Raw genomic sequence first — 23622 nt, 5'->3', positions numbered from 1 at the left:
GCGAGTTTGCGTTTGTGGTTTCTCTCTCGGTCTCCGGGTCTCGGTACTAAAATCTGTTTCTATCGTTTCTGATTCTGCATTTTGTTTTTGTGTCATTCCTATCCTTCCATTGACCATTGCATTCTTATTCTTGTGGGGTGATTATTGGTATTGGTGTCGTTTGTGAGAGGTTAAGTTGAATCTATGCCGGTAAATTAATTACTTAAGAAATGAAACGTAAAGGTGATGAGATTGTCCTAGCTGAGAACAGAAGCATCAAAAAATTCCATGAAGACGTAAGTAAATGTTTTATAGGCCAGGCCTACTAGACGAATTCGAATTTGAACCTTTCTCAATTCAACGTAACTTCGAATTACGCATTAAATCTTGAAAATAAAACCGTTTAAAACAAAGCATTATGATTCTATATAAGGAAGAAGCTTTTTATACTTTTGATAATTTTATTATCTACTTTAAATTACCGTATTAAGAATTATACCGGTAGGCTAAGTTAAGTTAGGCGATTATCTCAATTAAGTGTAGCCCACATTGTACCACTATATCACTAAAACATTTAGCCTCAGGCTATATAGGCCTAAGTTATACCCTAGGTTCAATTATTCCTTGAAACTTAATGTCTAGGAAGGATACAAAGATAACAAAATACACAAGATAACAAAGGAGTAGTAGTACATAAGACATTTATTCATCATTTTTTACATATGTAATGCATAGATAGGTCAAAATGTTAGTAAATACATCTCGTATTCAGTCTTGAGTAAATAAATGTATAAATATAGGCCTATAAATAACAAGGAATTCAGTTAATACAGTCAATATAATACAAGAGTTAAAATTGAAATTAAGCGACGAGCAAATAAATACAAAAGTTACAGACCATGGCAAGAGATTAAAAATTTGACAGTTGGTAATAAATTAAAAAATCGTGCAACTTATATCTAAATCACAGTTACATCCTAAATCTAGAGAACAAGAAAACAATTCTTGAAAGCCTATTTGTTAGTTGATCAATCTGCTGTGACCAGGTTAACTGTTTATCAATCAAAACACCCAAAAACTTAACATAATCTTGTGAATCAAAAACATCAGGTACTTTTCTTAAGCTAAATATGACAGATTTTGTTTTTTCGTTGTTCAAAAGAAAAGAGTTTGCTGCAAACCAGTCTGAAATGTTACCAACTACATCTTTAACATGCAAACTTAATAAATCTATATCAGAACCATGCACAAGAAAGGTCGAGTCATCAGCATATAAATAGGTAGGCCTATCACAGAGAACATTATTAGGCAAATCATTTATCGATACTAAAAATAGAAACGGCCCAAGTATGGACCCTTGCGGGACTCCGCATACTACATTAGACATAGCTGACCGCTCGCCCTTGATACAAACCACTTGTCTTCGGTTGCTTAAGTAAGAATTTAATAGGTTAAGGGCAGCCCCACCGACTCCGTAGTGCTGTATCTTGCCCAAAAGCATCCGATGGTCGACGCAATCGAAGGCCTTGCTAAGGTCGCAGAAGGTGACCCAAGCAAAGCCTCCGCCCTCAAGAACATCATGTATTTTAGCAATCAACGCCCCAACAGCGTCGGTGGTGCTGCGCAACCTCCTAAAACCGAATTGTGATTCGGAAAGAAGGCCCAAAGCCTCAAAATGGTCACTTACCTGACGAAAAATGATGTTTTCTAACACCTTTGACAGGGCAGGAACCAACGAGACTGGCCTATAATTTGCAGGGTTTTTCTTGCAAAAAAAAAAACCCTTCTTACCCCCCTTCTTATGGATTGGAGTTATTTTAGAAATCTTTAATAAATAATCAGGAAAAGTTCCTTCTTCAAAACATAGGTTAGTGGCAGTGACCAGCGGTGTCGCTATAATATCACCAACACTTTTAATGACAAAATTTGACATTCCGTAGAAGTCTAATGCTTTGGAATTCTTTAAGTTACATATGACCTTTTTTACATCTACTTCATTCACAGGTTGGAAATAAAATGCTTGAGTTGCACGAGGCGCATTAAATGACACAAGATAACAAAGGATCTAGGCTAAGTTGCAAAGTTTATGTAAATGCAAATTTTGTTAGGCCTATTTTGTTTCAATAAATGAGTTATGAGTTATACAAAATGATGAAAATAACATTAAGAGTACCTACAGTTTCTGTTTCTTACTGGGCTAGGCCTATGCTAATATCCATTGAATTGAAAATATCGATAAGATCTAACTTAGCCCTCCAAGTGTCTCTAGTTTTGGTCTTAATGTTCGCCCATTTATTGCGCAATCGCAGGGTTTTATTAAAATGTATCTTAGAAACTTAAAAATAATGTATTAAGTATACTGTTTTATATATCATTTTGTTTGGAAAACTATGGGCTTCAATGTAACATTTATAAAACATTACAAAAAAAATGTTTAACAATTTTTGTGGGGTTAACATTTCTCAAAAATTATAAAATAAATGAAAACAATTTAAGTTATGTTTGCGCTCAATAAATTGTTATACATAATTTATAGGTCTACAAATATTTTAAAATAGCCACTTTGTTCAGAATTTTATAAGGATTCAAAAAATATAATAATAGGCTATAGGCCTAGGCCTAAGGAAGTAGATTTGCAAATAAATAAGTTATGGGCAAAAAACAGATTTCGGTACATAGCGTTTAGCTAAGAATGCATAGCCCAACCATAGCTAGGAATCTGGCTGATAATTTTCATCAATATCAAGCGCTTAGAGACAGACCTCAGGAGAAAGCTTAGAATCTGCAAAAAAAAACGATACCTAACTCGATCCAGTTCAATCCGATTTAGTCAGTCATAGAGCGTCCGCCGTAAACAGTGTTTGTGAGTCGCAAAAGCGACACAAAACACTACACAAAGTGTGTTATGAGTCGTTCAATATTTTTTTTAACTAGGCCTATATCTCAATTATAAAATTAAATCAGAAATCAGAAACTTTTTATTGCCGTAATTTGCAAGGTACATGCATATGACAAAGTCAACAACAAATGAGGTTCAAGTTCAACCAAGAAAATAAAACTAGATACCGGTAAAACATAAATAGACAAAACATTTGTCTGGACAGTCATAAACTGTCATAACCTAAGTTAACTAACCAAACTTGCTGATGAAAAAAAAACCAAATGAAGGTTTAAAAGTTAATTCTAGCCTAATAGAAAATTTGCTAAAATTACGTTTAGATTATTTGATAAAATTGTTCTAAGTAACTTAATATAACATAATCTAACTAAACTAACTAATGGTTCCATGATCACAGGAGATGTTCACAATGTCGTTGCTAAGTTATGACAGGTAACTTAAGTTAACTTAGTACAGCCGCAATCACGGATTGTAGGCCTAAGACACAATGACATAGTGAACACAATGAATAAGTTATGGATTAGGCCTACCGTAATTTGTAACTTAATGTACAAATTGTTTGATCCTCGCTAAAACTTACCAAAAGGTATATTTAGCTTACTTGTTGTGCCTATTGACTAAACTAAGTATTTATTCTAGTTAGGCTATAATAAAATGGTAAGATAGGCCTACTGCTAATGACAGATCTGCTATCAGTTAGTCGTATGAATATTCATTTGGGGTAAAAACAAGATAATGATATTTTTGGATTCAGGAAGTAAAAAACTACCTACAAAACAAGATTGTTGTACAGTCCACTCTTGGTAATTCAAACACTTGATAATTCAAAACTTTCGATAATTCAAAATGAAGGCTCAGTCCCTAGAGAATCTCTCAATATTTCAAATTTTTACCATGCATTTTGATACACTCGGTATTTCAAAGTCCAAATAGAGGGCAGGTCAATTTGTAACACGCAGTAATTCGAAGTTTCGTCGGAAAAACACTCTATAATTCGAAGTAACTCAGTAATTCGAAGTTTCGTCGGTTAACACTCTATAATTCGAAGTCATGCTGTAATTCGAAGTTTCGTTGAAAAAACACTCTATAAATCAAAGTCACACAGTAATTCGAAGTTTAGTCGGCAAAACACTCTATAATTCAAAGTGATCTCTTCCTGTTATAACAGGAAACTATACAGTACAGTACATCCTGTTCCTATGGTAGGCTAGTGTTGGACGTTTTGATGTTTGTTTAGTTAGAGCAGTAGTCTGAGTTAGTTCACTGACTTGTTTTTCTAAGTTGGCAATCCGATCTCTAGATTGCGCGACATCTCCTTGAGCACAAACGTAGTTGTCGACAGCTGATAGTTCAGCTATTGGCGAAATATATAGCGCTAAATAACAGACTTCTTTGCAACTAAAGTAACTGAAAAATAAGCCGTTGATTGTTTAAAAGTGTACTAAAATACGGTACAGTATGATGTTTTATTGTAACGTGCTGTACCTTTGTATGTATTAAAAAATGAACTCTCTGTAATTCGAATGGTTTATTTTTCTCCCGATAAATCGAACTCTTGATAATTCAAAACTCTTGATAATTCAAATTTAACTGCTTGTCCCACCAATTTCGAATTATCAAGAGTCTACTGTATGTAGTGGCCTAATACTCAACTTTTAAGCAACCCAACAAGATTTTGCTGGTTAGGAAGCCTAGTTTTGTTTTTATCTTGTGTCAGAGATCCTTGTAAAAATGTTTAAAATGATAAAAGTGTACAATTAAATGGGATAACAAGGTCTGATACCAATCTAATAGGCTAAGAGAGTAAATAACATATCTGGTAGGCTAGGACTTCTACCACGTAGCCTAACTTAGGCCACAGATGGTAGAGTCTCGATTACAGTAAAACCCCTCATATCCGGCCTAAGTGGGACCGAGCTCCTGGCCGGTTACAACCTGTTATTGATAAATTTGTATCTAATAACGACTTGTAATAGGTTAAAAGTAGTGTTTAAAAAGCCCTCCTCTTTTTGGAATCTACTCGCTAAACTGAGTAGTGAACCCGCTAAAACTGTGAACAGGAAACAGATAAACCGTGAGAACGCTCAAATCATGGAGATTACGTGTAGGCCTACAGCTGTTCGAAATAATTTGATTAAGTATTGGAGAGTGACCGGATAAACCGAGGACCGGAAATTCCAAGGCCAGGTATAAGGGGTTCTACTGTATAATCCATCAGTTCCTGTGGTGTATGACTCTTCTTGCAGACTATTTGAGTAGGCTACTGAGAAACCGGATGACATTTCTGGGTGGCATGGTTACACTAAAACAGGTCTAACTTAACATCAAAACATCCCCAATACCCACTGTCTATAGCTTACTTGGAAGATATGAGTCAGAATTTAGGCACTTGCTTTTAATTGTTTTCTGTTAATTGTTATAGTGTGCCACATACAACGTAGATCATCATCTTACCCATATCTCTCCTCTAAACTTACCCCTCAGTTTTAAGTTAGTTCCGGTGCAAACAGAGTGCTGGTAAACAGTAAATTTTATCATTAAGTCAACTGAACCCTATAGCCTAATTGCTTCCACTTATTAATCAATCATTTACGAATTGTGTCATTTGTTTATGTCAAAGAGACAAAGACTTGTAGGGTAAAAATATTTCACTACCGGTAAACAACGGCCTGATACCAGCTTCTAGGGATTAAAAGAAATAACGGCTTGCTTTTAAGAGTTTATGTCATCAAATGCTCTTTGAATCCTACAGTAAATAATTGTATGAGGAGCTGCTGTAAATGTAGCAAAATAGTTTTAAGTTACTAAAACTATCAACGGCTTAGGCCCATTCATAATTCATAATCTTATGAGATTAGACCTTGGACCTCTTGGTCACTGATCACACTTAAAAGCTAACTACACACAAATAGCACGGGTCAACCAAAAACCTATCCCAGGTAGTGTCAGGCTGGATCACATGTCAGGCATAGCTTTAAGCTGTTTTTGTTGACATTATCCTCACATAGATAATTGTAACCGGAAGCGGAAGTTTTGGTTGTATTATTTTTGCGTCCAATAGAAAAGAGTTCAAAAGGTTAAGCCAAGAATACAGTAAACAACCTAACCGATTGTTGTGTATAATTGTATTGAATTCATAACACTGTTCTAGAGAGGAGGTCAAGCGTCCGGCCTGCTTGCGCCAATCATGGTCCTGGAAGGCCACCAGGGCGAGATTTACGCTGTCAAGTTTCATCCGGAAGGACAATATTTAGCATCCTCAGGATTTGACAGACAAATATGTAAGTTAATGTTTGTCCCAATTGATTTTTTCCCTACCGTCCTACCTAAGTAATTAATGGTAATCTTCTGACTTGTAACATAATGTAGAAGTGGAGGAAGCCCCTGCGGCTACAGTTCATACGTTTCTTGCTCGTAAAACTATTGAAATTTTCCTAGGTTTTTTAAAGTGAGTTTTAAGTTGAAATTAGCATAAAGATTTTGTGTAAAAATTATGCTTTTTTGCTGAACAGCATTTTTTATTACATTGTATATAATCAAATGCTAAGATTACAAATTATTTGGTTTTGAAATTTCCTGCCTAATGCAGGGAGTGAGCTGATAAACAGGACATTTGTGAGTGTTAGAGAGATAGGAGATAGATAAGGAAAGTGGACTCTAGCTTAACTGACCTTTGCCAACATTGTGTTGCTATTTCAATAGACTCTTTCATTAACTCTGTAACTTGTGGGGTTCAACAAACAAGACTTTTGTTTTTAAAATATTTCAGTAGCCTAGTCTAGATAATAGAATAATTTAACAGGAGAAAGGCTACTTGGTTGACGTGGTCGATAGTGTCACCTGTTTTATAGCCATGCTATTTATAAAAGTTCTTGTGACAATAAAGTTTGATTTGATTTGGGGTATCATTAAATCTAAAGTCGGTTGTAAATAATGACTTACTTTCCTGATATTAATGATAATCATCTTACAAGTTGCAAGGAAATATCTGAATTCTTGAATAACACATTTATAAATATCACAAAAGAAATTGGCCTAATACCTCATGAAGAGGATGCACTAAAATGACAAGGTATTCATTCGTAGGAAATCAGTCCAATCAATTTGAAACCCAGCCACATGAAAGAAATGCCTAGATTGGAGTCAGTTAAGATTACAGCTGAACATGTAGGAAAAGTAGTAAGAAAACTGTTTGGAAGTGGAGGGCCAGGCGGGGAGGGAGTACTTCTGAACAATGGACTGATTTTTTATTAAGACATGGTAGAAAAAGTTCCTTGTTAAGAGCGTCAATTGCTGAATTAGCAATGAAGTTAAATGAAGAAATCATACCTTGGTCAAAAATACAAGCAATGGCTAATCGGTTAGTCACAATTGACAAATGCCCTGGTGTTAGACCAGTGGGTATAGAAGAAGTGTTCCGCAATATCTTAACAAAATGTGTAAGTCTTGCAGCTGGTGATGAAGTTATTGACATATATGGTACTGATCGAGTTGATCAGGATTATGTGTAGGATTAAAAGCAGGAATAGAATTAATTTTATTAATTTAAATAGGTATTTTTTTTATGTTAACTAATTGACAACCTTGTTCTTATACATTACATTCTTGCATTAAGTATAATCAATTTGAATTCAGTTTTATAAGTATAGCTAGAAGAAATTATTAATAACTAGCAGCTAGCCTCACTTCGTAACTTCCAAAACCCTTGATATATTTGAGTTACCCTACAATTTTCTATTCCTCTGAATTAAGTTGAAAATTATCTATGTTTTACATGTTGATTAACTTATCACTGACTTTATATTTTTAAGCAAACCCTGAACATAACTTTGTAATTAGTTTCCAAATACTAATGAAACATACTATGAAAACACAAAATTTACTGAAAGTAATCTTCTTCTTTATACAAATAACATGACAATATTTTACTTGAAATCACTAAAACACAACTGTAACGATAACTCCATTTTCGTATAAATGTAAACAAAATTGTATCATGGCCATCTGTTTTGATCTAAACAAATGTAAACTTAAAAAAGTCAGATGATTGATAACAGAATTCAGCACAAACTCTAAAATTTATAAAGCCTTATTAGAAGAAGGGCTTTCACGGTATATCATCCAAACCTGCAAAAGGCACATCTAGAGGATAAGAGCTTTAAATTAATACCCAATATGAATATGCCTATAAAAATAAATATTTACTATTTAGGGGTCAATTTGTTGAATACAAAAATCCAACAAATTCTTTTAATAATCTACTACATATTAAATCCCTCAAAAGTAAAAAATCATGAAAATCCTTGCACAAGAAAAGATTGTTGTTGAGCTTCATCTCCTTCATACAATGGTACATAAATTCTTTCATGACTCTCAAAACAATCAATCATAAAACACCATTTACAAGTTGACTCAGCACTCTTAAGCCTGCAAACAAATAGCCAGTGATGCAATGGCCTCAAATATTTATTCACCTTGCCAATTTGTTCGCACTGTTTACTGGTTAAGTAGAATCAGTTAGATGATAATTACCAATAGCTAAATAAACATCCAATGGAAACAGTGGATGAACGTTGATGTTATTGGGTTTCCCAAACAGCATCTTGAGACGTGTTTATGTTAAAAGTTTTTCTGAAAAAATAATAAATTATAATTCGGTTCGAGTTAGAGGTCAAACATTATTTTTACTGTTTTATCCAACTTATGAAATCACATTTGGCCCTAATACATATGCATAAGTAGGCCTTCTAATTACGATTCCTAAGCATTTGTTTGTTTGATACAACTTTATGTAAATCCTTTGAAAAAGGTCAAAATTTCTTTAGGTTTACAGATTAAATACAAGTAGGCCTATCATCAGGTCAAATATTATACATTTGCTGTTGCACTAGGCCTGTGCCAAAAATCTCATTAGATCAAACAAAAAGCTAAGTCAGTGCTATTTCACTTTTCTGTAGAAGCCGTTTGACATAATTTAGACCTAGTTCAACTGCACTAATGATTATTTAACTGCTGTTGCACTAAATCGACAGTGTTGAAATAGGTTCAAAAGAAAAAGTGGTTTTGAGGAATATACTTTCTCATGAACAGAGTACATAGTTTTTGACCTTATGATAATCTTGAATAAATTTGATCAAATCTCTGGTTTTCAGTAACCCATGCATAGTTTCATTAGATAAAATGTATAACCTAAACAAAGATTATATATTTTTAGTACTTTCTTTAGTTATTGATCAAATGATACTTGTGTAACAGCGAATACATTACTTTCGACCTAATGATACTGAAATTTCTTTATGTCTAAATGAGATTTTGACCTAATGGCTACACAATATTTGGTCTTTATTTTATTTTTGTGTTTATTCACGTCCTTTATATTTTTTACATTTTTTTGTACAAGAACTGTCATAACTCAGGTCTTATTAACCTAATGTTCATAAGTATGTAAAGCTGAGTTTTTCTAGGCACGGAATGCTGAGAGCGGAATGTAGAAAAGCTATTTTCTCCTCTCCCAGTGGTGTTCCGCAGCGCTACTAGGAAAACAGTACCATTAAATTTATTATTTAAGACAAGAGGGGAGCAAACATCACTCTCTACGCTCTGTTCAGCACCTATGAAAACCAAGCTTTAAGAAAAAGTACCTCTGTAATAGAGATCTCCTTCCACAACAATCCATTGGATCAATTAATTTATGTTTACAACCAGTACCAACATATAACCATTGAATACCTACTGAAAAAGATCCATTTATGGACCAGCTGTTACAAATCTATATATTTAATAAGCGGAAAGTAAATAAAAGAAACGTCTTATAACACTTAAAACATATATTTACGCTTATACTGTTACTCACAAGACGGTAAATATACAAAAACGATGGTAAGTGGTGATCGATTTCGATTGGACACTCCAATCATCATCAGACCCAATAGGCGAATGACAAGAATCTTGAATGCCGTCCCTACTTATACCCTATTGGCTACCGGAAGCACCGGCCAATACATTTTTATAAGTACAACTGGAATCAAAATGTATCTGTTCATTAATCAACTTATTTCTATCTTTACATTTTTCCTTATAAATATACAATTCTTCCCAAGCATTCATTACATATCCTTTCTTACAATTCTTTAAAATATCTAGACTATCCTCCATTTTTCCTAGTGAGTGCCCATTTTGTAACAGGTGTTGTGCGACATTTGATCTTTCCGGTTTGTTGTTCCTCCACGCAGATATGTGGTTTTTGAAGCGGTTTACGAAGTTCACAGTCTGTCCAATGTAGAAGCTATCACAATCGTTACAATTGATTTTATAGATGCCTGAAGTGTCAAATTTGTTACAATCTTCTATTTTTGGATGCAGTATTTTACTCATGGTGTTCTGAGTCCTGTAGGCTATTGAAACTCCATATTTCTTGAATCTGTTAGCATTCCTTTGTGTTGTAGTCCCCGTGTAGCTAAATGTGATATATCTGGTGCTTTCCTCTTTTATCTCTTCTAATGTTGTTCTGCTGTGTAGTGTATTCTGTCTATCGATTTTTCTCCTCGTCTTCCTTGCGATGTCCTCTATCGTCTTGGTTCGAAATCCATTCACTTGGGCGATCTTCTTAATGGTGTCCAATTCTTTTTTCCTATTGGCTTGGCTAAGTGGGATCTTATAGGCTCGGTACAGCATAGATCTAAAGGCTGCGGTCTTGTGGATTGTCGGATGGATAGACTTGTTGTTGATTGTAGTGTCCGTTTGCGTAGGTTTCCTGTAGATGTCAAACTCTATCTTGCTGTCTTTTCTCTCTAATGTGAGGACCAGGAAGTTGATCTTTTTGTTTTCTTCAAACTCGTTGGTAAAGGAGAGGTTTGGGTGGTGGCTGTTTAGTGTCTGCATAATCGTTTCGTGCTCCTGCTCCTGGGCTTGTCTAAAGATAACAAGAATGTCGTCTACATATCTAACATACAGTTTTACATCATGATTCTTTCTTAAATTCATTAACATTTCTTTTTCCTGGTGCTGTAAAAATATTTCTGACAAAATTGCCGAAAGTGGACTTCCCATAGCTAAACCATCTGTTTGTTTGTAAAATCTATTGTTAAATCTAAAATAATTTTGCTTCAAAACAGTCACAAGTAATTTTACAATCTGATTGACATATTCATCGTCTAAACTATTCTGCAAAAGCCTACATTTAACAAGATCTACAGTTTCTGATACAGGTATGTTTGTGTACAGATTTGCGATATCAAATGAGACTAGCCTACTATTCGAATCTATATATATGTTCTTTACACGTTCAACAAATTCATAACTATTCTTTACATTGTATACATATTCTAATTCTAAATCATTGCTGAGCTTACTTGCTAACAATTTTGAAACATTGTAGGTAGGAGCACATTTAAAGTTAACTAATGGTCTGATGGGTACATTCTTCTTGTGTATTTTTGGGATCCCTTTCATCACGGGCGCTTTAGAATTTAGGATGTTCATCTTCTGTCGATATTCTTCGGGAATCACTCTGTTGCATCTCTTCACGACGTCGGACAGCTCTCTTTGGTACCTCTGCGTTGGATCCTTTTTCAGCTCTTTGAAGTTATTTTCTTTGATGAAATCTTCCGTCTTCTTTATATATTCTTCTTTTCCGAGCACTAAGATGGCGTTGCTTTTGTCTGCTTTCACAACGATTGAGCTATTCTCTTCCAGCTTCTTCTTTTTATTGTTGCATGTCTTCAGTTCTTCATTTCTGCTGGGGTCTATGGGTCCTAGGCTGGTGAAATCGTTGGCTGTCACTTCCTTCCGAACGGCATAATGGTCTACGTCTCTGAGTGATTTTACATTTGCTTCGACTTCAGTAGCTAGTAGTTCGTTTTCGTCCTTCTTCTTCATTGGGAAATTGTACTTCATTCCGTAGTTCAGTATTTTTGTTTCTTCTTCACTGAATTGAATGTCTGTAAGGTTGATGACTCTCTTCTGGAATTTGCGTTCTGTATTGGTCCTATCCAATTCTTCATTAGGTGTATTCTTCTCTAGGAGTTTGTCTAATTTGTCGTTTATCCGTAAATATTTCCGGTCCATGGCGTCTTCAACCTCTTCACTGATGACTTCGTGTAGTAAATTCCATGCAATTCGAAATCGATCGATCAATCGATCGATCGAAATCGATCACCACTTACCATCGTTTTTGTAAATTTACCGTCTTGTGAGTAACAGTATAAGCGTAAATATATGTTTTAAGTGTTATAAGACGTTTCTTCTATTTACTTTCCGTAAATTTAATAACACGTACAATGCTGATCAAGAAGTTATTTAATAAGCGACATGAAACTTTGTGAACAATAAGGCTTTTTTGTTTTAAAATTTAACCCTACATATTATATACCAAAATGTTCGTCTAAGTGTGTAGATGTGCTAACTAGCTTTAGATTTTCGAAATATATCTTTTTAAGGGCATGGGCTGCCCTCAAAGTTCCTTCCATAAGGATAACATTGTGATTGATTTGAATGTTATTATATTCTGAAACAGATGTCAATACATTAGTTTTGTTTGGTTTTGAAATGTAAACAGTTTGCATGTTATTAAAAATAATTAGAAACCCGGCAAAGAAATGTTACCTATAGGACACGACGGGAGAAAAGTTTTACATTTTATTTTCGTTTAGCCTAAACATGCCAAGGACCCGATGACCAAGAAATATTGCCGGTCGGACAAGGCGAGTTACCATACAGCAGGCAATGCAAAACGTAAGGAGCCCAGACGAGGAGCTGGAACAGTTAGTGGCAACGTGTACTTACAAAATTACGCTGACAAATACAAGAACTCAAACATAGCCAGTCATGACTCATCTTTTGCCGGCTACACCACGCACACTACCGTACCAGTATTATTTTAATTGGCCAATTTTGTTAAATGTTTGTGTTTTCGTGTCTTCAACGACTCTTCACAGTTATGAAGAGGATTTATGTGTTTAGAAGGAGTTTAACCATGGTATCAGCTTGAAAATGAACCTTTAGGTTCAAAACCTGGGTCGCTGACCTAAAAAACAGGATCACGGACAAGTACTACAGGTATTTAACCTTTTATTAACAAGAACTCAGCAGCATTCACTTGGCGAGATGGCATTAAAATGTCAGAAATGTGGTTTGCTACATTTTAAAGAAGAACAAAGAGGACGAGGCGAAGGATTTTCCTACTGCCATAAAGGAAAAGTGAATCGACCACCACACCGAGAAAGCTATTATATCCAGAGCCTACTAAATGGAGCAAATCATTTGAGCAGAAACTACAAAGAGAACATTAGATTGTACAACTCTGCGCTCGCAATGGTCAGCACTCGAGCTAAAATTGAAGAACATAACGGTGAAGGGCCTTTCATGTATAAGGTGCACGACACAATTTATCACTCAATTGGCACCTTTCAACCGTCAGAAGGGGAGCATCCCACATATGCCCAAATTTATATATACAACGTCGAAACCGCTGTTGAAGAAAGAATGCTAAACAAAGCTAATGGCTCATGTAACACTGAACTCATGCACATTTTGACTCAACATTTGGTTGATATTAATCCATACGCGCAAGTTTTCAGCATGATGAGCTCCGTTCTTCAAAATACTCCTACTGAGCAGAAAAAAGAACTTAGAATGCACAAGCCAACGATCGAGCTCAAGACCAACGCCGATACAACGATGCTATAATATCCTAATTTATTATTCGAGCGAATTCGCACGTGTTCACCTAGTTTTTGATTAAAAAAGAACAGTTGAATTAGCCACTCACAAAATGTGCTAATGTCTAAAATTCTATTTTCTACCTTTAGTTTTTGTTACTGACATATTTGATGGGACATAAAATTGCTATCGCTTTCTTTAAGTCATCCTAATTGCATGACTTGGTCAAAAAGTCTGTGGAGAAATCAGTAATTTATATTAGCGCACACTGTTGGTGATTGGCTCATTTAAACTACGTCTATTTTGACAGAAAACTAGCGACAACTTAATCATGGAGATAAAGTGTGTAGTTCTAGATATATTTTTTGTCTATGTGCAGTTCTATGGAACGTGTACGGAGAGTGCGAGAACATCGCAGTGATGACTGGCCACACAGGAGCTGTCATGGACCTTCACTTCTCTACTGACGGATCGTCTCTCTTCACTTGCAGCACAGACACAACCGTGGCCATCTGGGACCTCCAGACTTGCCAGAGAATCAAGAAACTCAAAGGTAAGTGCTAACTCACTCTGGTGTTCGATTTCTTTTTCACCGTGCAGTACTGATTGTAAAGCAGCATTTTCCTAGTGCTGCGATTAAGCCAGATACGCATCGTGCTTCCCGGTTGCCGGAGTGAGCCACCGATTTCTTTGAAACCAATTTGAATGTTTTCCTAGTTCTTGGTGAGCAATTAACTGCCGACCATGCAGCGCACAGCGTGACCGGGAGCACTGCTTCAAGAGCAGTAAGCTGCAAACCAAGCTACCGAAGTGGGTTATTGTTTAGAATAGAGTTATGTAGAAAACTAGTTAAAGTTACTAGCTATTATGAATTAGAGTGATGTTACTAAGTTCACTTTTGATAACAACCCTTAATTTATGGATGTTAAATAATTTGCTGCATATTGCTTGTTCATGCATATAAATTTTTAGGAACGTGGATAGTATCACAAAATCATTGCGTAGGAATTTTAAAAGTCAATCAAAACAGCACATCATGTTTTTGTGCTCCAAGTTTCTGTAGTAGCAAACTTAATTACTCATTAAAATGGGTGTGAATCTAAAAGGAAATTTCTTTAACTGTGTTTCTGTTTTAATGAAATCTAAAAAAGAAACTAAAAATTCACCTCCGGTAATTCAATTTAAAGATACTTAATTCACAGATATACAAAAGTATACATGAATAATTTCTTCTACATAAATAATAATAAGTTCTGTTTATAATTTACACTCCAAGACAGGGTTAGAGTAATCTTTGTGGAATTTATAAGAATTTTGTCTGCATTGGCAATAAAAATAATATGTTTTATGTCGTTTTTATTTAGGTAGTATGGTAGTGTGGAATAACAAAATTACTTTAACATTGAATTCTACAGGCCACTCGAGCTTTGTCAACTCGTGCCATCCGACGCGTCGCGGGACTCAGCTTGTGGCCAGTGGTGCAGACGACTGTACCATCAAGGTGTGGGACCCTCGCAAGAAAGGACAATGTGTGACACTCAACAATACGTATCAAGTGACGGCCGTGTCGTTCAATGACACTTCGGAACAGATAATCACCGGTGGCATAGACAATGACATCAAGGTAGGTGAACTGATTAACACAGAGCATACTATAAAGTAAATAGTTACCATAGCAGCTAAGTATGAATGCATAACTTCCAAAAATAATTTATCCGATAAGTTTGTCACAAAACCCAAATTTTTAGGCCTAACAGTTGATAGTACACTCGGTGGATCACACTTGTTGATAATATTTGTAAAAAATCAGCTCTGGAATTTTAGTAATTAGATGCCTAGGTATATCCGATTCTAGGTCTAGGGGTAAGTCTTACCCAAGGTTATTAAAAGAAAAAGAGGTTGCCTCAGTCGCACGTATGACGTCAGCCGCCGACCCGGACGGTGCTGCTTTTAATTCACAAAGCTGTCACCTGTCAAATTCTTTGTTATTGTTGTTTGTTTTTGTGTAAGTTTCGTGCGATTAAGTAAAAGCATGTAAAAGTAAGCTAGCGGGCGGGAGTGTGACGTTATCCGCCGATCTGATCGCCGCATTCTCCTTCACTCTATTACTACACCACATATTATTTTTGCATTTGGATGAGAAACAGCTCTCTTTGTAATGTAGCCTATAACTACTTTTCGACTGGTTTTCAGAAAAAAAACTTTACATAAACATGTTATTAAAGCAAATATTTTATTAAAGCAATACAAAAATCATTTTTAAAATTGGAAATGCATAAATTGTATCAACAAATACTACATATGGGTGTTATGTTCTTTAGTAAATTGCCAGAACGTGTAAAAATTCAATTTTTTGTTTTGAAAGTTTAATCTTATCTCTGAGTTACTTCACTGGATAAGATGTGTTGATTAGTGATTGTACTTATTATACTGCCATTTCCAGTGCAACTTTCATCTATGCTTGATATTTTGACTAGGGATTCTTCTTGTTAATCTTGATGTTGAAATTTTAGACAAAGTTTAATTGATGGACATGCGAGGATTTAATGGATCTAGACTAGTTTACAACAGTGGACCCATTGCTTGCATAGTTCTTCTTCCTTAGGAAAACGATGATAAACAATTTTAGGCCTGTCACTATGTAAATCACGGGTTTTACCCGACTATTGTTACATACCGCTACAGCACACCGCTCACCAGGCATTTCAAACAAACTATAGTTTGATAAAGATAAAATGTAACAATTAAAATTATATAAAACACAAAAAAAATATAAACCAGAATCTTACTAATATTATAAACCTGAAAGTTTGTGAGTTTGTGTGTGTGTTTGTGTGTATGTTTGTGTGTGTGTTTGTTGCTCAATCACGCATAAACTACTGGACGGATTGGGCTGAAATTTGTCATGATGATAGCTCACATTCCCGATTAACATTAAAGCATATTCTTATCCCAAAAATCCTTTCGGGCTCCGCCCCAGTGGCTCTGTAGTTCCCCATGTTAACCTTATGATTTTTCATATCTAAAAGGAATTAATGAATCTTAACAGCTGTTTCAATTAAACAAGTTGGTTCTGTTCTATGATGTTCAATAGCATAAAAGTTACAAGGATTACCAACAGGGTGCAGCACTATTATTTTTTTTTATTTATGACAATAGCTAATTTTCAACCAAAAGGTCAGTGAGCGAAGCGAACGAACTTCAACCAGGACGTGAATGAGCCATGCGAATACTTATGAAGTTAAACGGGGCAAAGCCCGCGGGTACAGCTAGTGAAAATATAAACTTAAACAATAAAAAAATATAACGCAGGATAAATTAAACAAGAAAGAATAAGGTTACTTAATCGCACTAAACAAGCACAAAAACGTTTGAAGTGGACACTCAGAAATTACGTATTTTCCTAGTAAGAATGGTGGTTCTGCTTACAAATAAATAAATGAAAAACAAAACAACAATAACAAAGAATTTGACAGGTGGCAGCTTTGTGAATTATAAGCAGCACGGTCCGGGTCGGCGGGTGACGTCATATGCGCGACTGAGGCAACCTTTTTTTCTTTTAATAACCTTGAGTCTTACCAAGCCATCTACGGTATAGCTACTTACCTGTAACTTCAGGGCACCTACTTCAGGGGATGCTGTACTTGTAGGGAATATAACTAATGTAATGTGTAATATTGTATAGATTATATCATGTATAATACTGTGTATGGGGAATTGCAGTAACTATTTTTGCATATATTAATTTTATTATTTCTTTTTCATTTGTGAAAAGTTGTTGTTACCAATGAAATGACAGTTTAAAGATCAGATGTGCCATACTATCTTTTTGGTTGAACCGCATATATCCAACAGACATTTATAAAAATCTCTATTATTATCCAACTGACACCTTTTGCACTTCTAGATCTGGGATGTGCGCAAGAACGCTCTGCTGCAGAGGTTACGCGGCCACACAGACACGGTGACGGGTCTGAGTCTATCTCCCGACGGCTCTTACTTGCTGAGCAACGCGATGGACAATACTCTGCGTATCTGGGACATCCGACCCTTCGCACCTCAGGAGCGCTGCGTCAAGATACTGTCTGGACACCAGCACAACTTTGAGAAGGTCAGTAGACATGCTTCCACAGTCACATACCGGTACTGTAGTTTCATAGTCTCCACAGTGACCGTGTCAAAATCGTTACATTTATCAACATCTCAATTGTAGAGTGACTCAATTTTTGCATAGTTGATATCATGTTGTTTTAATAATGTCAACTGTGCCAAGTCAAACCACCCAGAACATATAAGGCAACACAGGGAATAGAAGTGTTGGAATAAAGTTGGATTATTTTTAGCAGGAAAAAATGTGTAAAATCTATATTTATTGCGTTGTTTAACAGTATGCAGTTCCAATTATTAGTATGGTAGCTTTCATAATACCTACAGGGACAAAGTATCGTCCTGTATCCAAGTATTTCAAGAAATTATTCATCCTTTTTTATACTTCATGGTCCTTTCTTCTCAGTTTGCCTCTTAGGTACCTAAATTAATCTCCTTTAAATTCTCTTCATAAACCAATCAAAATATCCTGCTTATTTTTCATTCAAATTTAAAAAATTTATCCTACTTAAAATTATTATGTGTACATAGACCCTTTCTTCAGTAAAAGTGTTTATTCAGTTAGCCATATATTTTAGAACCTGCTGAGATGTGCGTGGTCTCCGGATGGGTCTAAGGTGTCGGCTGGGTCGGCCGACAGGTTCGTCTACATCTGGGATACGACCTCTCGTCGCATCCTGTACAAGCTGCCCGGCCACAACGGCAGTGTCAACGACGTCCATCTCCACCCGAAGGAACCCATCAGTAAGTTACTTAGTGTCATTGATAACTTTTGGGACATTCAGAAAGAGTCACAAACTAGTATCAAAGAATATCTTTAAAGGCCCGTTCACACGGGGCGAGTTTACAAGCTACACGCCAGCGTGTAAGAAGCCGGCGAGTTGGCGAGTGTGCTTGTATTCGTTCACACGGGCTAAGCCGCAGTGCTTTTAAGCCACAGTGTAACTAATTCGCATTCATAACGTGTCCAGCAATCCTCAGATTAAGTAGGAAAAATGTGAAAAAGTAGAAAGTTCCACTTAACTTTTAATACACCTTGTTGAATGTTTTATCAGATTTTGAACTAGTTGGTACAAATTAATTTGCAAGGGTTGATTATTATAAATATGAATCATAGTTGCTTAAACTGTATATTGACTATGGAGGGAGGTAATTGAAAAAAAAACAGCACAAACAGGAAATTTTTACATTTTATTATGCATCTCAAGATGGCTACTAATGAAGATGAAGTAGAAGTAGGTATTCTATTATCCGACCCACACACCTAATGACAAGAAATACATTCAGCTCTTCTTGTCGAGATTTGTCTTTTGATCGCAAATCCAAGCCAGCATTTAGGCCAGTCATAAATATGTTGACCATAACTACATTTTTTTTAGGTACAGTACATTCAAAATTCAGACCTCAAATCTGAGCCCTAATTAAAAATACCCCCCGCTGCAGCAAACCTGCCGACTAAGCGAATTTCCATTTGCCTGGATTGATTTTCAAATAATCTATTAAATTAACATTTATTTTTAACGAGTTCCTGCTACAGGGAAACTAATAAAGTGTGTTTTTTATTAATATATCAATAGCTTAGTGTGAAGTAAATAAATCCGCCAAGTTTGATCAAAATATATATCCATAAACAAGCCAACTACAACATTCTACAATATTCTCCATAAGAATAACATGGAAACTTTAAATTAACATTTTTTTTTTAATTTTCTCTGTAACCATTCACCGTACAAAAACACTTTGATATACTAAATTATTTGTTTTTTAAGCTCTTTAAAAAGGTCTGGAGAAAAATTGGTAAATTTTGTGTTTTAAGGGTAAAAAATTAGAAAACCCCATTTTTACCCCATAAAACCTCCCGTTAAACCCCTTTCCCATGGTCCGATCATGCTAGTTTGCGAACTCATTCAAGTTTATCCCGCCTTACACCTTCAAACCAAATTTTATCAAAATCAGACAAAAATTACTCAAGTTATCGTCCGGAACGAACTCATATAATATATAGATATATATATACATATATAAAAATTTGAACGAATGGTGTTTTTGGCCTCTGGGGACATCAAAATGAAAAAGTAAATCGGTCCCGGGCCTAGTTCTTACCATGAGACCTACGGTAATAGCTACTTCCCTATAGGGAAATTCGCTAAAATAAACTATTTGATTGTGCACTTTATATAAAAGTTTGTCTACCATGATTTTAGCTAGCCGTAGTTGCTTTCTGCTCATTTTCCTCATACCTACCAGTTGTAATACACTATAACAATATATTTTTTGTTTCAGTCATGTCAGGGTCCAGCGACAAAGTGATTTACTTGGGAGAGCTGGAGTAGCTTTGCGACTCTAGCGAAGTATTTCAACAAGCCAGTCATGTGGCAGTAGATCTGCTAAAAAACTTAAACATATGTATATAATTGTGCTTTCTGATCCTGATAAAGTAGTGATCTCTCACAAAGATCCACAACTAGGTAACTGTTTCAGTCTTCATAACCTCAACGGTTCCATTGTTAGGAGAAATATATTTTTTATGAAGTTACTAGTACTTTCACACATTGCTGTGTGACTCGGTAAAATTCTAAGATGTATTGTAAAGTAGGCCTAATTGTTTTAAACTATGTGTAGCTTTTGTATATCATTTTTAACTTGTAAATAGTTTATATTTGAAAGTTATAATCAACTGTAATTTTAGCCTTTTAGGTGAGACTAGAACCTTTGAATAGTCAAAGCTACGACCAATTGTGAGTTGCATACATGCAATTTAAGAATTTTTATTCACATCCTTGATTGTGGTTCAGGATAATGAAAATGGTTTAGTTTAGTGGCAAATATTCAATTACCATTTTGTTGTTTGGTATTAAGTTGCTTTGGTCTAAAATGTATCTTTTTGTTCATGAACTTATTTTTTAATACTGGATGAAATGTTTTATTAAATTTGCTTTTTTGTTACACTTATTTTTGTGACAAGTAGCTTACTTAACTGGAAGTGATGTTATTTACTTTACTTTAGTAAACGTATCAATTTTCTAGTGGTGTAAATGAAATAAACTCGTTAAATTTTTTGCATCAAATGAAAATTGGAGCTATTCCCACCAATAAAAATATGTTGCTTTACACGTTGTAGCCTGTTAAATTCTAAAATAGGCCAGTATGTTGTTTGATAAAATTAAAATGCACCAATGAACTCACAGGTGGTACCCAACTTTTTCATCAAAAAGACAAATAAATATTTTTTCCTACAGTTACCTAACAATGTACATGTTCTCTCACTGATTTGAGAAAGCAAAGTGGCCAATTTGCTCATCAGAGTTAACATTGTCTCACTCTAATTACTTTGTCTCACTCCAGATTTGCAACATGAAGGCACGAAATAGTGAGCGCGTAACATGCAGGCAATGTCGTATGCGCGCCAAATACGTTGGCAGCACTGGCTGTAAATCAGCTGGTCAGCTGTTGTACTGTTGTATTTGTCACTTCACATTAAATGTTATATTAAATGTTCACAACTGTGTAAAAATAGGTTATGTTTCTTCACAAATTTATTTGTTTTATGGTAACTGTAGGAAAAGTATAATGTGCAACTCGAGTTCAAAGTACAATTGCCTCACTCGAGAAACCATTCCTCACTCGCCTACGGCTCGTGAGTAAGGATTTCTCTCGAGTGAGTCAATTGCTCACTTTTCTCACTAGTTGCACAAATAACTATAAACAGCATTGAGAAATGTGCAAATAATGATTTTGTTCAATCTTGTACTTTGACTAAGCCCTTTGTTATAGTCTACTCCAGTGGCATTTTTGTAAGGACAAATAATTAGCGCTTTAAAGGAAAGCAGTCCAACCACTCAAATTTTTGTAGACATGCCGGGAATCTAACTAGCCCTGCTCGCACCAAAGAGGTGCTAACCACTTGGCTAGCATCACACCCAACAAAACACATTTTAATTTATTCCTCAGACCAATAATAATTTGTTTGAGTTTAAACAAAAGCACTTTTTTGTGATAAGTAATAGTAATTTTCTATTGTTATGTAGGTTTAGATTAGTTAGTGAAAAATTAGCTCTGTTGAACATTGTATTAATTAAATACAATCAATAGAAAGGGATTACCATGTTTTTATTTCTCTCACCTTTTAGCGCTGCTAGCATTCTAGTGCGAGTTGCAGTTCATAAAAAAAAAATACTAATTGTTATAAGCCTAGTCTTTTGATATGAAAATCTTTTTTGGGTTTTTGGTTAACCCAGCTTTCAGTTAAAGGTGGTTTTACTGCATCTAACAACCAGAGATAAATGTCAGTCAGAAAACAACTTTTGATTAATTTAAGAAATATATTTTGCGTGTAGGTTAAGTAGTACTCTTGTTTTGTATTAAGAGGCCAGAATAGAGTAGAAGACATAATGGTTAACTCAGCTAGCCAAGTTCCTGCCACATCCTGATACTCTCAGACAAAAATATGTCGATTTTATATTAGGAGGCCAGAATAGAGTAGGAGTCATAATGGTTGACTCAGCTAGCCAAGTTCCTACCACCTCCTGACACCCTGATACTCTCAGACAAAAATTTGTCGATTTTATATTAGCCCAGAATAGAGTAGGAGTTCAGCTAGCGAAGTTCCTACCACCTCCTCATAAATTGGTGAATTTTGAATTAGGAGGCCAGAATAGAGGAGGAGTCATCATGGTTGACTCAGCTAGCCAAGTTCCTGACACCCTGATACTCTCAGGCATAAATTGGTCAATTTTGTAATAGGAGGCCAGAATAGAGTAGGAGTCCTAATGGTTGACTCAGCTAGCCAAGTTCCTACCACGTCCTGACACTCTGATACTGACATTAATTGGTCAATTTTGTAGGAGGCCAGAATAGAGTAGGAGTCATCATGGTTGACTCAACTAGTTAAGATGCTACCAATCATTGTCACCATGCTACTCTTGGGTATAATGTAGTCAAATTGTTTACTATGAGGTTATGATGATGTAGGAATCGTCATTACTGGCTCACATTAATTGTATTGTCATTGTAGGCAGAAATCACATAGTATAAGGAAATATGAAAAAAGAGGTGTTTGTGGGTACAGTGAGGGAGGAAATATGAAAACATCATAACAACAAAACAATTTATTAAATACATTGTGTGCTAGGAAATATTTAAGATTGCTCTTTTTATTTACATGAGATTTGGTTGTGGAAAGACCTGTTTACAACCGTTACAGTGAAATCACTGAAATCAAAACCTAAAATTAACAAGTACAAAAAACATTCATATTTTTTTAGAACAAACAATAAGGATATATGGAAGCAAATCAGTAAATAAATTGCCTTATTCTAAGTAATGTATAAAAATACAGAGAAAACGTATATGTAACAAATGCAATAAGAATAACACATCTTAACACTAGCACATTTTGAGAATGAATCAAGTATCTCTTATGATTCAAGATCATAGACAAATAGCACTTCACCTTTCCTAAGCCCCCACTCATTTAAAGTCTGTGTTTTTGAGGGTCCTTTACAGTCTAAAGTTCGCTTTGGGAAATTTGTTGTGATTTCAAATTCATCTGGTGATTGAGGATGGCAGAACACAAAATGGAAAATGTCCTGCAAAAATAAGAACACATCTCATACTTTGACCAATTAGGAAACAAGCAATTGCAGCAAAAACTATAATTTTTCAATTGAAAGTCTTGGTAAACACAAAATTAAAATACCCCAAATTTCAGTAAAAATGTGCAACTAGGTCTATCTGAATTTTTGTATCATCCTAATGTCGCAATTGATTTGGTTAGTTTGAGATCTACTGAGCATTATTATCATCAGTTAAGCTGCATAAAACAGGTGAAATAAAAATGTTTTATTTAACAAAAAATAAATTACAAACCTAGGCTTTTCGCACCATATACATGGTTGGCAGAGATATTTATTTCATAGTACTTAGTAGAACCATAAAATTAATTTTAGACTTTTAATATAACAAATACACCCCCCCCC

General features: G+C 35.2%; 2 protein-coding genes across 4 annotated transcripts in view; one reads left to right on the top strand and one right to left on the bottom strand.

Moving 5' to 3' along the window:
* The first annotated feature begins 90 nt into the window (after positions 1-90).
* Positions 91-21743, top strand: LOC128990704 (U5 small nuclear ribonucleoprotein 40 kDa protein-like). Its single transcript, XM_054413227.1, has 7 exons — positions 91-275; positions 6030-6159; positions 13917-14090; positions 14953-15161; positions 17445-17648; positions 18223-18388; positions 19928-21743. The coding sequence occupies exons 1-7, from the start codon at positions 210-212 to the stop codon at positions 19975-19977; spliced, it is 999 nt and encodes a 332-aa protein (XP_054269202.1). The 5' UTR covers positions 91-209; the 3' UTR covers positions 19978-21743.
* A 994-nt stretch (positions 21744-22737) lies between these two features.
* Positions 22738-23622, bottom strand: part of LOC128990857 (FAS-associated factor 2-like) — a 32375-nt gene continuing 31490 nt past the window's right edge. For all 3 annotated transcript variants that reach the window (XM_054413478.1, XM_054413479.1, XM_054413480.1), the window contains exon 9: positions 22738-23232. In XM_054413478.1, coding sequence (XP_054269453.1) covers positions 23062-23232 — 171 coding nt within the window. In that variant the 3' untranslated portion in view covers positions 22738-23061. The remainder of the gene's footprint in view (positions 23233-23622) is intronic.

Source organism: Macrosteles quadrilineatus, unplaced genomic scaffold (assembly GCF_028750875.1).
Source record: "Macrosteles quadrilineatus isolate MER2022 unplaced genomic scaffold, UCM_ALF_1.0 Scaffold_3__2_contigs__length_128488019, whole genome shotgun sequence".
Lineage (NCBI taxonomy): Eukaryota > Metazoa > Arthropoda > Insecta > Hemiptera > Cicadellidae > Macrosteles > Macrosteles quadrilineatus.
Note: the sequence above shows the minus strand (reverse complement) of the source record. Positions and strands in the feature narration are given on the sequence as shown.